The following is a 16,992-nucleotide window of genomic DNA, read 5'->3' on the forward strand; positions in this document are numbered from 1 at the left end:
AGGCAGGCAGAGAGAGAGGGAGAAGCAGGCTCCCCGGTGAGCAGAGAGAGCCTGATGTGGGGCTCGATCCCAGGACCCTGAGATCATGACCTGAGCCAAAGGCAGAGGCTTAACCCGCTCAGCCACCCAGGCGCCCATTTTGCTTTTTCTCTATGTTTTTTTGTACAAGTCGTTATCCTTTAGGTTACCTGGAAGTGACTATGTGGCTGGAGAGAAGGGGGCATTCAAGTTAGAGGAGAATGACGGATAGGTTATAGAGCATCTTAACTGTACAGAGATATATAAATTCTGCCAACTCAAAATGTTGAAAAAAGAAATTTCCTTCCCCTCAACATCCCTTCACATAAAGAAGGAACAAAATGTTTAAAATGAAAAAGCTGTGCAAACCCAAAATATAAGTAAAGGAAACTTTACTTCGAAAACCAAAGCTTTGTCCTTAATGCTCAAAAAATATAGAGACGAAAACCTAGTACTAAGTGCCACTGCATTTCAATTTTAAATTGATATTAAGTAGGTTTTTAGAAATCAGGGGCATCTGGGTGGCTCAGTCGATTAAGCACCTGCCTTCGGCTCTCATCATGATCTGGGGGTCCTGGGATTAAGTCCCATGTCAGGCTCCCTGCTCCTGCTCTCTCTCTCACTCACTGTCTCAAATAAATAAATAAAATCTTAAAAAAAAAAAAAAGAAATCGTAATAAACTTTGTGGTTTTTATAGAGAAAAAATTTCTTTTATCCTTTATTTCTAATGCCTGATAATTTAAAACACTGTATGATTTTTGGGCCACCTGGGTGGCTCAGTGGGTTAAAGCCTCTGCCTTCGGCTCAGGTCATGATCCCAGGGTCCTGGGATGGAGCCCCGCATCGGGCTCTCTGCTCCAACGGGAGCCTGCTTTCTCCTCTCTCTCTGCCTGCCTCTCTTCCTGCTTGTGATCTCTGTCAAATAAACAAATAAACAACAACAACAAAAAAACCACTATATGATTTTGGAGATATACTGCAATGCCTTATCCAAGTAATGAACTATTACAATCAGCAGTATTCCATGATTATCTTTGCCCTCCTAAAATTATACCTGTCACTATGTTTACAATTGCATGATAGCGTAAATTTATGCCATCAATCTTTTATCAAAAAGTCATTTATTCTATGTAATCAGTATAAGATCATCTGTATTCTTAGAGAAATGTGAACACCAAAAGCATATATGATTAAGATATGCAAATTTTACAACTGTGCTTATAAATGACCATATCATGTTTTATGACATTTAACACAATGCCCTGAATCTTTCAAATTCTTAGCAACCAAAAGACATCGACAGATGCAGTTGTGAAAAATTTTCAGTGTCAATATCAATTATAAATGAGACCTGAAGAACTTTACCCCTTTATCTGTTCGATCCAAGAGGCTATGTTGCACAGGAGGAATTAAATTTTCAACTGCTTTCCCCACATCACTGCGGAATGAATCACTAGCTGGAAGGCAACTGAAAATGAGAAAATATAACAACCAATTAATATACTGGCATCAAATATTTTATCATACCATATGAGGAGGATTTTTGGACAATAGACAAAATATGGATTTTCAAATTAGAGTGAATCTAATGTAGGCATTAATATCATTAAAATACCCAACTTCAAAATAAAAAATAAATAAAATACCCTGCTTCAAATAAAGAGCCACCTAATTTTTGTACTTAGAAGTGAAACTAGAATTATAAATCTAACTTAAAAAAACCTTAGGAGACTCTTGGTCTCAGGAAACAAACGGGAAGTTGCTGGAGTGGAGGGGGGTGGGCCGGTTGGGGTGGCAGGTGATGGACACTGGGGAGGGCGTGTGCTATGGTGAGTGCTGAGAACTGGGTAAGCCTGATGAAACAGACCTGTACCCCTGAAACAAATAATACATTATATGTTATTTTTAAAAAGTTCTGAAGTTTTTTACCTAAATCATTTATATTTTTAACATTTTCATACATCTGAGTTAGGCCCTGAATTCAGACTCTTTGCTTTGACTAAAGTCCTAACTTATTATTGATTGAATACCTGGCAGGTAGTTTGTAAATATAACTTTGTCCATTTTCAGTCCAAATGATGACTTTATCTGCTGACACAAAGTCACCTCCAGTCCACGTTTGTCCATTTTCACTAGGACCTGAACACAGCAAGGAATAGTCTCCAGCATCAAATACCTACAAGGAACAAGAAATTCCCAATCTAATCCACGTTGGTGTCATTTAAGTAAGATACAGTGACATTTAAACTAAAAACAAGGGGCACCTGGGTGGCTCAGTCAGTTAAGCATCTGCCTTCAGCTCAAGCCATGATTCCAGGGTCCTGGGATGGAGCCCCAACTGTTAGGCTTCCTGCTCAGTGCTTCTCCCTCTCCTTCTCCAACAAAATCTCTTAAAAAACAGACTAAAATCAAAGCAAAACTTCTGGAAATACGTTTAACAAACTCAGGCCTTTAAAATTCACTACCTCAAGTTAAAGACATTGTGTCAGTGAGCTATGGGGCTCGGTCAACTTCACCAGAAAAAACACAACAAGGGACCCAGCTGTGTGCCTCTCTGGGGTCAGGCATATGATAAGGGCAGGCATGCTGCCTTACATAGGGCCAGGGAATCCTTAGCCCTTCTTACCTAAAAGGAGGAATATTCTATAATCTTTTTTTTTTAATTTATTTATATGACAAACAGAGATCACAAGTAGGCAGAGAGGCAGGCAGAGAGAGAAGAGGAAGCAGGCTCCCTGCTGAGCAGAGAGCCCGATGCGGGGCTCGATCCCAGGACCCTGGGATCATGACCTGAGCTGAAGGCAGAGGCTTTAACCCACTGAGCCACCCAGGCGCCCCTAAAGGGAGGAATATTCTATCAAGAATTCCAAGTCACAGGGAACCAGCCTCTAGAATGCATGTTATGACTCCTGTTTTATTTCTACATCCAGTAACACTATTTCTAATAAACCTAGACATCAGAATATCTCTTTACTAATATGGGAATTACCTTACTTTATTTCATCCTGGGGCTGATGCACAGTAAATGGGAAGTTAAAAGACTGAGTTTTATTATTTAATAATTCTCACATATAAATGTCAAGTCCCCTGTACCCCCCCCCCACAAAAGTCAAGTCAGCAACACAGGCTATCTGGCGCTTTGCATCTGTAAGATACATCAAAGTTTATAAAGTCCCTTTACGTCACTATCTCTTAAGAGCCTTCTGAATGCAGGAGGCAGGAATTGCTATTCCATTTTACAGACAGCAAACTGACCCAAATGAGGGTTCCATCACCCACTCAAGATCACATCCCCAATAAGTGCTAGAGGTAGGACTCAAAATCCTGATCTCATATTCCTAGAATAATTTTTCTACCACTTTCAATGATTGGTAAAAATGTATTCTATAGGGCTAAAAAATTCAATGGCTTAGAATTTTTATTTTAGTTTTCCTTAAATAAAAAGCAAACTGCTTATACAAAGCCTTTTTGAAATTAAAACAAATCCTATCTGAATTTACCATGATTTGCTATATTAATCACTTATTACATTAACACTACAAGAATAGCCAAAACAAGTCTAACTAAGAATGGAGACCACCCTCCAGCCTTATTATCTGAGAAAACAAATTGTAAAGCCTATAGAAAAGAAAACAATACAGTACTGATGCATGAACAGAAAAATCAACAAGTCCAGAAACAGATTCCAGTAACTACCAGAACAGAATGTATTATAAAGGCACAACAATAGAAAAGTGAATTATTCAGCAAATGGCACCAGGCACTGGGGGTCCATCTGGAATAAAGACAACATTGGATCTACACCTTGCAATTTATACAAAATAAGTTCCAGATTAAATATTTGAAGATAGTGCTCGCTTCAGCAGCACATATACTAAATATCTGAAGATATACAAAGTAAAATTATACAAATATTAGGAAAAATGAATTTTTTTTAAAGCTCAGCTTGTGATGAGCCCTTTAGAACATCTAACAAACTGCTAGAACCCATAAAAGATTTCTTTTTGGCCATAAGTATTTAGAAAAGTCATTCTATTCAGTTGGTAGTACTATCTTAATGTTGTTTTACTATGCATTTCCCTGAGTAATGAAGCTGAGCACCTTTCTATACATTTATTAGCCACCGGCTTTCTTTTTTATGAAACATTTTTGTCCATTTTCTTATTGGATTCTTTTTGTTCTGCTCTCACGTACTTATGTGAGAACAGAACGCTTATTATGAACACACAAGAAATGACATTAGATACTGCCCCTGCAGAAGGGAAGGAAAAGTACGATGGGAAAAAGATGTGTCAAACTATGTCCTCCTACACTCCGAGTTCATTACTATTTGCATGCGCTTTCATTTTTAAAACAAAGGAAGGATCCCATGTACTCACTGTAACTGCTGCTGCTAGCTTCTCCTCTCTAATCTTATTCGGCAACAGTAGTGGTGGCAAGGGTAAGGTTAAGGTGTTGCCCGCCGCCCTGGCGTGTCTGGTCAGTCACAGCCTGTCCCCTATGAGGCAGGGTCACCCGGCAGTAAGGAGAGCAGCTGCTGAGCTCAGGCTGGCAGAGCTGATGCCCAGCAACTCCACCAGCACCTGAACACCCTCAGTCAAGCTTTCGGTGCCCCCTACACCTCACGAGCCTCATATGCAAAATGAGGAAAGTGGTAGCTCCTACTGCAGCCGGCAGCCTCTGCGACTGCCCCGACCTGGTATCCAAACCCTTCTGTAATCCTCAACCCTGAGCGGGCTGGAATTTTGTGACGTTTCTAGACAATGGACCAGGGGAGAAATGGAGACACTGCAGTCCCGAGAAGAGGTGGGTCATGGCTACAACCCCTCTTGCTTGCTTACTACTCTGAAGGAAGACCATTCCCAGACTGTGAGGGGCCCACACGCAGGGAACCAATGTCTCCAGCCAACGGTCAGCTGGACGTAAAGCCTGCTAACCAGTGGGTGGGGAAGCTTGCAAGCAGAACCGCCCTACGGGATTCCTGTGAGGACACTGCGATCCTGGCTCCCACCTTGACTGCAGCCTGTGGGAGACCCCGAGCCAGAGGCGCCCAGCTAAGCCGTGCCCAGACTGCACACCCACAGCTCGGGCTGTGGTACATGAACCAGAGGGGGACTGATCAACATGTATTGTTTTACATTGCTAAATTTTGGAGTAATCTGTTATGCAGGATTAGGTGATCAATACACCACCCCTCAGAGAGCTGTGAGGATTTAAAGAAACAATACATGGAAAGCTTTGAAATATACGCTAGGCACAAGTGGTCAAAACATGCTGGTTCTTTTTCTGTTATGGAAATACTGAAGTCTAGCAAGATGGAAGGAACAAACTCTTTTCATCATTAGCTCTCCAGTGATGTAGGAAAGCCTTCCCAAATCCAACAAGTTGAACAGAATGGCCATTGGGAGTAACAACAAACTACAAAGATAGGTCAGCCTGCAGAAAATTCACCGCCGCTGCTTATGTTGTGCTGAGGAAATAATGACTGAAACAGTAGCAAAAGGTAGACATTAAGATCAATGAAATAATAATCATTAATAGAATCATTCTATAACTCAGAACAAAAAAGGTTAACGATATATAACCAAATCCCAACCCCTACAAATTTGATATCAAAATCACGTATGAATTCCAAAGGGTTAAAATATTCTTAAACCAAGCTCTTCCTTATAATTATCTTTGGAAGTCTAATAAACCAACACCTCGAAGGGTAAAAATACAGCTTCTTACTTATGTGGCTATCTTACCCTCCAATATCTGGAGCACACAACCAAAAGTGACCTTTGTGTGAATGCACAAAAAGAAATGCTTTGGCAATTCTGACAATAAATCGGTTTGGACTCCTCCTCAAATATTGGCTCAGTATCCTGAAAAGAAAAAGATATGTAAAACGTTAGGAATGGTTTGGCTGTCGGTTAAAATTATCATACAATGATAAAAATAAATAAAATGGAAGAAAGGTATCACTTGATATATTCACCATTTTAACCTCTCATGTAAGAAGGAAGGTAACAAAAATACTCTCCAAACACAACCAGGCACAATATCTTGACACAAAGTTACTCAAGATTAAAATGCTGATGATAATCAGTGTCAACACCGTGGCAATAACAGATGATAAAAGTGAGTCAATCCTAAATTCTGTATCTATATGTCCTTCTAGGTTAAAAAAAAAACTAATCAATTCCTCCAGGTCCTCCTCCAACCTGAGTGTGTGAAAATTCAGTAGCTGTAGAGATTAGCATCGATACTGTCGGAATACTGATCCACCGTTCCTACTGACAGAGTTACAAGGAATTCAAACCCAAACAACAGAGAGAGAACTAAAATTGGCTTTATGTACTTTTTGTGTTGGTTTGCTTTGTTTTTTTTCCCTCAAGCAAACTATCTCTTAACTTTAATAGAGGCAACTGAGGAAAATGCCAGCTCTTCTGTGTTTCTCTACTTTATATCTTGTACAGTATATTTCTCTATTTCATATCCTCAAAAGAGCAGATGTCTGCCATCAAAAGCAAAAACATAATACACTTACAGAGACAACATACTAGGGAATGTTCTAATACTATGTCAATAAGGCTCTTGAAAAAGAATAGTTTTCTCCTGGCCCTTGAGGAAAAAAGAGGAGGGGCCTATCGTTGCTAAAATTGAAGACTCTGTAAGAACAGAGCATCCTTCTCACCTGCATGCCACTTATTTCAGAGGTAACGATCCAGACCTTCAAGATGCCCGTTGCTGAGAGTGCGACCACAGTGTCCTCTAAGTCGAGAGGGACCAAGAAACCAAGGTTATAAATATAATATACTTTTTTGCAAATAGTAACATGGCTTGTATTAATAATAATGCTTTTTAACTGGTGTAAGAGCATAATTCTATATTTCATGAAATAACAGAAGCCAGATTTTGAAACAAATTTGAAATTCAAGGAAAAGGTGTTTGCAGCTACTTCAATTTTTTTATTTCTAATCAACCGGCTTTTAATCATTTCAAATGTTCCTGATCACTATGATTACTCGATGATTTAACAAAGAATTTTTATTCTTCAACATTCACTTTTAAGTATTTGTCATGGATTAACACACTCACTTGACATCTTAAAGACACTCATTTCCCCGCTGTCCCACCCACTCTGCCTGACTTCTAGACATTCTATGGCACATTACACCCTGCATAGACTGTGATCAAGAGAAGACATGAGCTAAAAACAGAATGCATAAGCTGTAGGTAAGAAAGCCATCACAGCATACATGAAACATACATGAAACTCTCACCCGGGCTCCAGAGGGAGCCCTGGATGAGGGCTCAGATTTGAAATGGGATTTGAAAATCTCTTCACTAACTACCCGATAAACTGTGGATAACTTAACTAACCTGTCTTAAGTTCAATAAGCAAATACAAATGAGTAACAACAGTACTGAGCTTAATGGGTTCGACGAGAATTAAGACATACCACAGGTAGAGCACTCAGTATGTCAGTCAAGATGAGTTATTACTACTATAAAAAAGAACCATTTGCTGTCCTTAACTAAAAACTTCCCTGTATTACACAGTTCTCCAGACAGCGTAAGGCTCGGGGATGCAGTGATTACAAGTCATGAGCCTGGCCAGAGACACAACAACTGCTCACAAATTTGTCAATTTATATTAAAGTGGAATATCCCAATACAGCTAAAATTCTCAAATATCCAAAGACTAGAATACGGTAAATGCAGATTAATATTCTTGCAAGTTTATAAACTGGTAATATTTAGAAGTGCATGCACAGCACAAAAGTTTTCATCAGTGACAGCCTATCCTGTTCCAACCAGAGTAAGTACATGTATATCTCATATGGAAATCGTGCAAAAATTCAAAATATGCAAACTGCTTGTCACAAATATAGTCCTTTCTTAAAGAAAACATGGCTTGTAACTAAGATTATAGGTGAACTAATAATGAGTTCCCTATTGCCTGGAAAATGAAGTTGAATCTCTTTTTCACTGCTATGCTCTTGAATAAAGCAGTAATTCTCTAACAGGCATTAAAAAGCCTCTACTTAAGAAGATCCCAGATTACAGAAGCCTGTTCAGTTTTATTTCACTGAACATCTCTCAAATATATGTGACCACAGAGCCCTCCTTTTTCACTAATACCTGTTAACAAATTTCAGAACCAATACCCTGCAGACAAGCCCTTGGGAAGTGCTGCAAACCCATCTACTCTGTTTCACAGCCACCACTGGACCTCAGACCTGCACCACCCTCAACTGGGGTATTAAAATTCTCTCCCATCTAAACCATTCTCAACAACGCCACCAAAGTGATGCTTAAAACACAAGTCCCAGAGCGCCTGGGTAGCTCACTTGGTTGAGCATCTGCCTTTGACTCAAGTCCTAATCTCAGGGTCCTGGCATCGAGCTCCCAACATCAGGCTCCCTGCTCAGTGGGGAGCCTGCTTCTTCCTCTCCCTCTGCGTCCCACCTCATGGTCACTTTCTCTCTCAAATAAATAAATAAAATCCTTAAAAAAATAAAATAAAACTTGAGTCTCTTCGAGCATTCTTACCAGAGGCTGTCCAACACCTACAGCAAGGACCAGAAAGCTATCGCTCATGGATCAATTGAGCACACTGGCTGTTTTTTGTAAATAACATTTTAATAGAACACACACAGGCTCATTCACTTATACACTATGTGCTTTTATGCTACACTGGCAGAATAGAGTAATTGAAACACATCACATGGACTGCAAATCCTAAAATATTTAGTATGTGGTCCTTCATGGAAGAAGTCTACCAATCCCTGATCTACAGGACAAAACCCAAGTTCCCTAGCCAGCACACAAGGCCCTTCTTGATCTGCCCCCCATCGACTCTGTCAACCACAGATGCCCCCACTCCTTCCCTCAAACTTATGGTTTATGCTTATGAAATATATCATATATGATACAGAACTCTATAGTAAGTACCTATCATGTCAGGGCTCCCAAGTCCCTAAAGGGCATCACACACTGACCTTGTGTTCGGTGGGATCGGATAATACTCATGGAGCTAATCCAGTCTGGAGAGATCTTTGATACTAAGGAGTATAACACCTCAAGGCTGGTGGCATCCACAACGAGGATTTCAGGATAGTGGCCATGGCATAAAAGCCTTCCTTCCCTCTGATTTCCAACAGAAAACTGGTAGAACTAAAAGGGAAAAGAATTTTTAAATGTTCTCCTTTACTTCCGAGACTCGATTCACAAGCACTCATCATGCTTATTATGGCACTCAATTTCCCCAGTACCAGACAGGTGTTATATGGCACTTATTACAGGTGTCTACGTATGTATACACAATCCCCCAAATTACATTGATATTTTAAAATATCTCACAAAAATTACTCTTCCTAACATCCTCCCTTTTGAATAATTCTGGAGCAGAAGTCACAGTAATTCTTCATTTTTAACCTTCCTATAGCATCTAAAACAGAATTGTTGAATGAATTCATAAAACACCTCCATAAAATCAACTTCACAGATCAAAGCAAAAACAATCTTTTCACAAAACAAAGCAAAAAATATGAATTTTAGAATTCGTGAATTTATTTATTTTTTTTTATTTTTTTTATTTTTTTAAAGATTTTATTTATTTATTTGACAGAGAGAAATCACAAGTAGATTGACAGAGAGAAATCACAAGTAGACGGAAAGGCAGGCAGAGAGAGAGGGAAGCAGGCTCCCTGCTGAGCAGAGAGCTCGATGCGGGACTCGATCCCAGGACCCTGAGATCATGACCTGAGCCGAAGGCAGCGGCTTAACCCACTGAGCCACCCAGGCGCCCTAGAATTCGTGAATTTAAAATATGAATTTTAGAATGGGAATAGGTGAGTAGAGGCTTATAATTACTAGTTATGACCAAATAAAATTTAGAAGATGACTGCTATTCAAACATGTTACAATGAGCAGGAAATTCTAAGTAATCTGAGTGTGTTATCTCAGACTATAGTATGAGACAACCATGTAAATCATCCCCATAATCCACATTTATACTTCGTGGAAGATAAACAGAGGAAGAGCGAATACAATCATGAGCTACATGTTACTCATCCCAAATATAATTCAAAAGGAAAAGACAGGCTTCTATCAACCAAAGAGCAGAGGAAGAATAATTAGCAAAACAAGACTAACAACTTCTCAAAGGACCTGCCTCCCACTAGCTTCAAAAAAAAAAAAAAAGGTGACTCTCCCAGTGGAATAATTCTCTTAGAAGATTATTAACAGGTGAAGACATCTAATAACCAGACTACTACTTCCCAAAGCACACAAATCACGTGACAGAACGCTAGACTGAGCACAAAGGGCAATCCTCTAACCATTCTACAATAGGGGAAATAACTAAGGACCCTTGGTCCAGTCTGTTGGACGTATGTATACATACGTCCTGTTCTCGGGTTCAACATGCGTGTGAAGAAATACAGTCTTCCCTCAACTATGGGGTACCCTGTATAACAAGAATCACAACTTCTTCAACATAAACACTGATCACAGAGCACATTAACTCAGTGCAAGGTGGCACCACTAAGACTCCAAGAGGGGGGTCTAACAGAACACAGATGACCACAGAGGGCAGCTCTAGATCTTAGAAGGTTGATCCCCAAAACAGGACACACAACCTGGAGGTCCCAGAGACTGCCAGACACTCTCACATGATTATGCGACAGTAGAGATCCCTGACTCATCTAAGGGGAGAGGGTCGAGGACGAAAAGATGGGTGCACAGAAACAAATTCTGCCAATATCCACCTGACACCAGCCAGGAGAGACATGCGCACTGCAGTCAGGAGAAGAGCTCTCTCCTGGGGACAGGGATATTTTATTCCCTTGCCTGATAAATGACTCTCACCTTTTGCTTTAAAGATACACTATAAAAAAAAGTATACAGTATAACTGTCATTGCATTAAAATAAAAAAAAATAATAAAGCTGTACTCTCAAATAATCTTCTGACACTAAATTCAGCTTCCTAGACACTGTCATACTAGCAAATAAAGTATCCTGAATGGAGAAACAATTTTTCCAAATATTAAAAAGGGATCGCCCATGTGATAATTCAGTAAGTTGGCATCTCCTTGTGATTTCAGTAAGTGCCAGTGTGACCAAGGTTTACCATTTCCGCTTATACAAACAACTCGCTCTTGAACCTGAGAGAATGAAGATGACACAGGAACCAACTGTCCCACACTAGTGAACCTGTCAAAGAGCTTCTTCTACTTAGAGATGGCTGCCAAGTTAAATGCAGGACCTAATACAGGATCTGAGAAAGAACACGCCCTAAAAATAAGCTGAATAAACAAAGAATTTTTCCTAAAATGTAAACCAAAAGCTTTTAAATCATGGAATTATACAACAGTTAAAATGTTTATTTCCAATGAATTCAAGACACAAAATAAATTTCTCTATATAAAGTCACTAACCGTATATCATTTATTATCCATTTTCTCTATAGACCTTGGTGACTCATCATATGATAAAAAATAAATAACATATGCCCCTTAAATAGAAAGCATACATTCTAACAACACTGAAAAAGAAATTTCTAAAAGGCCTTTCCAAGGGTAAGAAAGTTTAAAAAAAAAAAAAAAGACTTTATTATACAACCCACCACCTCACCCTGAAACATTTTCTATCGCTTTTCTAATTTTTGTTGGCACAAGTTTTCTTTCCCTACAAATGACTGTATTTGTTTGAGGGAGGCAGTATGATGTAACTGAAAGAAGAGAAAGATAAACCTGATTTGGGATCCTGGCGCCAAGAATGACTCACTGTGAGACTGGGACAAATCATTTAATCACTCTGGGTCTCAGCTTCTTTCTATGTCAAATAGTATACTCCTATCTCATTTGTAAGGCTGTGGGGAAGACTAAATGAGACACCATAAAAGAAATGCCTACACAGTAAGTGCTCAGCAAAAGTTCTCTTCTCTTCCCTCTCCTGCCCCATTCAGAACATAAATGATATTTTCAGTGGACGTGAGATTTTCCCAATATTCAACAGAGTAAATGATGCATAAATTGAAGCACAAAAAAAACTTGATTATGAAAGAGAAAGAAGGGATAGCAGGAATAGAAGTCAGAAACTATAGATTCCTATGTAAATTCTTGTATAAGGCAGACATAAAATAATCATTTCTTCAACAGTTAGAAAGTCAAAAAAATGTACCCAAGGACCAACTGCACAAGTAATAAACAGGTATGACCTGTAAAGTGGGTCCATTTGTGTCACGCTTGAACGGAACCACAAAGGCTTTAGCAGGAGAGAATTCATTACTTAGGATCTAGGGGACAGATCAAACTAATAAAGGGGCTCTCACTTGGGTAATCAGTTACCATGGCAGTGGTAACTGGCTCCTCCCGACCTTTCCTCGTGAGTCTCCTCTACTAAATATGTCCCCACTATGCCATCTGATGAGGAATACTTGTATTACCCCAACTGTAGTCTTCTTGTCCTGTTACTCATCTCCACCCATTTTTCATATAAAAATTTAGGCTCAATGTTTAAAAAACATTTAATTGTATACCTGTAATAAGTTGTGCTGACTTGGGCGGTTACAGAAATAGATACTAACCTGTATGCCTGTATGTGTGCAGGCTAATTTTGTAAACTCAATACATCTGCCATCATTCACGTCCCAGAGACACATCTCTCTATAAAACAAAAATAGCTAACTTTAAATCTAAATTTTAGAAGTACTGTCAAACTTTGTCACAGTGCTTTAATATTAATCTTTCACTAAAACTGATATATTTCAGGGAAAAGTAGTATATAATCATTATTGCTGTTTGTGAAAAATTCTGGTCCTCACTCACCATCCCCACCTCCCCTCCAAGCCCCCCATCCCCTCCTAGATCCACATTCTTTCTGGACACAGGGTAGGACTGCACTTCCTGGCTCCCTTTTGGTTGGTAAGACCTTGTGAGTAGTTCTGGCCACAACTGACCCAAGGGCCTCCAGAACTTTCCTTCTCCCTCCATTCCAGACAGTGTCTGCTTCTGTCAGTGGTTGCTCTCTTCACCCTCAACCTCCAAGTAGGATAATAGTGAAACAGAGCCCCAAATGATATACCAGGGTCAAGTGACAAAAACAAGAAATAAAGTGTTAATTTAAACCACCAGGATTTTCCATTAGTTATCAGCACAGGTAGAAAATTTAGCACAACGCAAAGCAAAAATTGAGGTCAACTTAATTCCAAACCTATCTGAATTAAATGTAATATTCCAATTTTAATCCAGTATTTACTACACACATCTTATCAAATACATAACAAAAAAACCTTCTACCTCAAACTAAAGATAGGACATCCAAAATTAGAAATATCAATATGTCTCTGTCTTTTAAAGAAATAAGCTTTATTTAACAGAAATCAACATTAGGAAAATGAGTGATGCTAATATTCTCAGGGCTTTCTTCAAGATACCCTTTCATATATTTCACATGGTATGAAACAATTTTTTTCAAAGGATGGTCAATCTTATTTAGAATATGCATGCTAATATGAATTATCATTTAATTGACCAAAAGGGTCTATATTTTTACCTGATGCTGCCCCTTCTTGTTATCATTACATAAGGTTCTTTATAAGTTCACAAACTGGGGATTAATGGGGGAGGGAATAACTTCTTAGATATTTCTCTTCTAGGTCCCCAACTCCCCCCAGTAACATATTATGTACATAATTTTCTATGCACCAGAAAAGTTTAAAACTCTTCATTCTGAACCCTACAACTATTATCTAATGATTTCTCTCTTTCTAAAGGCAAGCTATATTCTAAGACTCAGGAATATATAATTACCTCATGTATGAACATTAGTATATGAACTTTGCATACCTTCATCTTCCAAATTTATGCTAACCTATCCATCATTCAGTTGTCTGCTAACTCAGTAAAAAGACCATGGGCATTAGTGATTAAGCTTTAACTAATAAGGTATACTGAATTTCTCAAAAGCAAGGCAAAAAAATAATCATAAATTATGATAAAAGTATTACAAAGGTCATTAATATAGGTAAAACATTTATAAAACCATATTCCAAATATCTTTAAGTTCAAACAACTGAAGCATTTATTTCAAAGATAATTCAAAAGAAAAAAATTCTCTATTCACTAATACACTGGTATTATTTGCAATAAAGACTTATGAGGAAAAAAGTGAATAAGAAATACTTGCCCACTTTCAGATGCACTCACGATATACTGTTTGTCGCTAGAAGCACAAGCTTTAGACAAACAGGTGATTGAGGCTGTGTGACCGAACAACAGTGCTCGAGGATTAACCTAGAAATACACAATATGTTGATATAAGTACCAAATTTTTAAAAATTAAATTTTAGGACTCCTGTGAAATGTTCAATATAAATATACAGATACCGATTTGAGAAGAATTGCTCAAAACACCAAAAACTGAGAGTAAACAACAGTTTACAACAGAAAACAACTCACCTATTTAATGCTCATAATCATCCTACCAGGTAAATTCTGAAGTCAGAATTGGAGCACCAAAAGATAACACTGTTTGCTCAACACATACAGAGAGTGACCGAGCTGGAGGTCAAACAAGGGCAGTCTTAAGCACTAAGCTACAGTGTACTAAAGAATCAGATTAAGAATGTGAATCAGTAATAAAATAATTGAACCCCACTCATTTTTTAAATAATATGCTCATTGACCTGAAAACATATTTAGAGTCTCTAGATTAACACACTCAAAACTCAAAAAAAAAAAAAAAAAAATAGAGGATGGGCACTCTCCCAAATGCTGGTAGCAACATTAACTACCAGGAATGAAGAATGACCTTCACAGAGCAATGATTTAGTGACACAGTTTCTTACAGAAAAAATGGCTTAATACCCACTATTCTAAAATACTGGCAATCAGCCCCCAAATTTATCCACTTTGTTCCAAGTGACATGTTATTATTGTAGGTTACTTCAGGGCCTTAGGTGATTTCAGGATATATTTTTCAATTAAATATTTAATACATGCAAATAACATTTATAATATATGTATGTAAGACATAAAGAATACATTAAATAGCCACATACTCAATACCCAATTAAAAGAATAGAATATAACAAAGTCCCTTTGTACCCATCCTGGTGACCATTTTACAAACAATTTATCCTAATTTATTAGTAAAGCTAAACTGTTCAAAATTAAATATTCCACAGGAAGAGTATGGATACTGTTCTGGTATGTAACAACTGAAGAGATTTTCCAAATAAAATTCATTCTAGTCATCTTTCGTACAACTACAATTAAGAGAAAATTTCAAATTTTTTTTTGCTTAGTTATATAATATGCCTTTTTTTCCTCAAAGACTAAATTTCTATTTTAATTACCTAAGAATCAACCATTGTTTTTAGTTAGAATGGGCCTAGAAAATTTCCCATGCAGCCAAAATTTTCTCATACATCCAACCCCACCTCCATATAGAGATTCAGCAGTCTTCCACTAAAAACTATGCTCTTGGTCAATTATTTAATTTCTCCCAAGAAAATCAACTTAACCAAAAGTTTTATTTCAAATGTACATGGCTTTGTTAAGAAAGTCCACTTTCAGCCATACCAAGTACTAGAACTAGACTTTAATCCCACCATAATCTAGAAAAATAAAAAATGTTAAATGAAGTATAAACATCCATGATCATCGTAATACAGACAATAAAATTTCTGACAAAATTCAGTATCCTTTCATAATTAAAAACTCTTAACAAAATGAATGTAGAAGGAATATACCTCAACTTTATAAAGGCAATATATGCCAGCTCACAGCTAACAACATACTCAATAGTGAAAAGCTGAAAGCCTTTCTTCTAAGATCAGGAGTAAGACAAGAATATTCACTCTTGCTACTGCTACTCAACATAGTACTGGAAGTCTAAGCCAGAGCAATGAGGCAATAATTGCCTAATAAATATTGCCAAAATAAATAAAAGGCATCCAAATCAGAAAAAAAGAAGTAAAATTTTCTCTGTTTGCAGATGACATGATCCTATATATCTTAAGGACTCCACCAAAACACTGCTAGAACTAATCAACAAATTGAGTAAAGTTCCAGGATACAGAATAAACATACAAAAATCAGTTGCATTTCTATACACTAACAACAAAATACCTAAAAGAGAAATTGAGAAAGTGATCACATTTAAAATAAAATCAAAAAGAATAAAATGCAGTTGACCCTTGTACAAATAGAAATCTAGAAAAATCTAGAAAAATACTACTGGAACCAAGAGTGAAGCAGAGAGCCTGCTTCCCTTTCTCTCTCTCTCCCTACTTGTGATCTCTCTCTCTGTCAAATAAATAAAATCTTAAAAAAAAAAAAAAAAACCTTCAAAATACCAAAAAACAATGGTATCTCTAAATACTGACAATGGGGGCGCCTGGGTGGCTCAGTGGGTTAAAGCCTCTGCCTTCGGTTCAGGTCATGATCCCAGGGTCCTGGGATCGAGCCACACATCAGGCTCTCTGCTCGGCGGGGAGCCTGCTTCCCCTTTCTCTCTCTCTGCCTGCCTCTCTGCCTACTTGTGATCTCTGTCAAATAAATAAATAAAATTTTTAAAGTAAATAAATAAATACTGACAATGAACATTTGTAAAATAAAACCAGAATATATGGTTTTGCCACCCATTTTCAGATGAAAGCAAAAAAAAAAAAAAAAAAAAAACAAGAATAACAAAAGAACTGTATAAGTGAAACTGTATTTTCTTTTCTTTTCTTTTTAAAGATTTTATTTATTTACTTGACAGAGATCACAAGTAGACAGAGAGGCAAGTAGAGAGAGAGAGGTGGAAGCAGGTTCCCTGCCGGCAGAGAGCCAATGCGGGGTCCGATCCCAGAACCCTGGGATCACGACGTAAGCTGAAAGCAGAAGCTTTAACCCACTGAGCCACCCAGATGCCCCTGAAACTATATTTTCAACTCTATCTTCGTTAAGTACAAAGTCAACTAAAAATAGAA

At 38.0% G+C, this 16,992-nt stretch overlaps 1 protein-coding gene and 1 long non-coding RNA gene across 5 annotated transcripts in view; both read right to left on the reverse strand.

Moving 5' to 3' along the window:
* Positions 1-16,992, reverse strand: part of LOC309848361 — an 801,917-nt gene that overhangs the window by 720,908 nt on the left and 64,017 nt on the right. The gene's annotated exons all lie outside the window — the stretch shown is intronic.
* Positions 1-16,992, reverse strand: part of WDR7 (WD repeat domain 7) — a 362,265-nt gene that overhangs the window by 316,396 nt on the left and 28,877 nt on the right. For all 4 annotated transcript variants that reach the window (XM_082699836.1, XM_082699835.1, XM_082699838.1 and 1 more), the window contains exons 3-9: positions 14,202-14,308; positions 12,601-12,679; positions 9,010-9,184; positions 6,699-6,775; positions 5,767-5,886; positions 2,050-2,195; positions 1,385-1,487 (exon numbers count right to left, since the gene is read on the reverse strand). In XM_082699836.1, coding sequence (XP_082555962.1) covers positions 1,385-1,487; positions 2,050-2,195; positions 5,767-5,886; positions 6,699-6,775; positions 9,010-9,184; positions 12,601-12,679; positions 14,202-14,308 — 807 coding nt within the window. The remainder of the gene's footprint in view (positions 1-1,384; positions 1,488-2,049; positions 2,196-5,766; positions 5,887-6,698; positions 6,776-9,009; positions 9,185-12,600; positions 12,680-14,201; positions 14,309-16,992) is intronic.

Source organism: Mustela nivalis (assembly GCF_964662115.1).
Source record: "Mustela nivalis genome assembly, chromosome: 14".
Taxonomy (NCBI): domain Eukaryota; kingdom Metazoa; phylum Chordata; class Mammalia; order Carnivora; family Mustelidae; genus Mustela; species Mustela nivalis.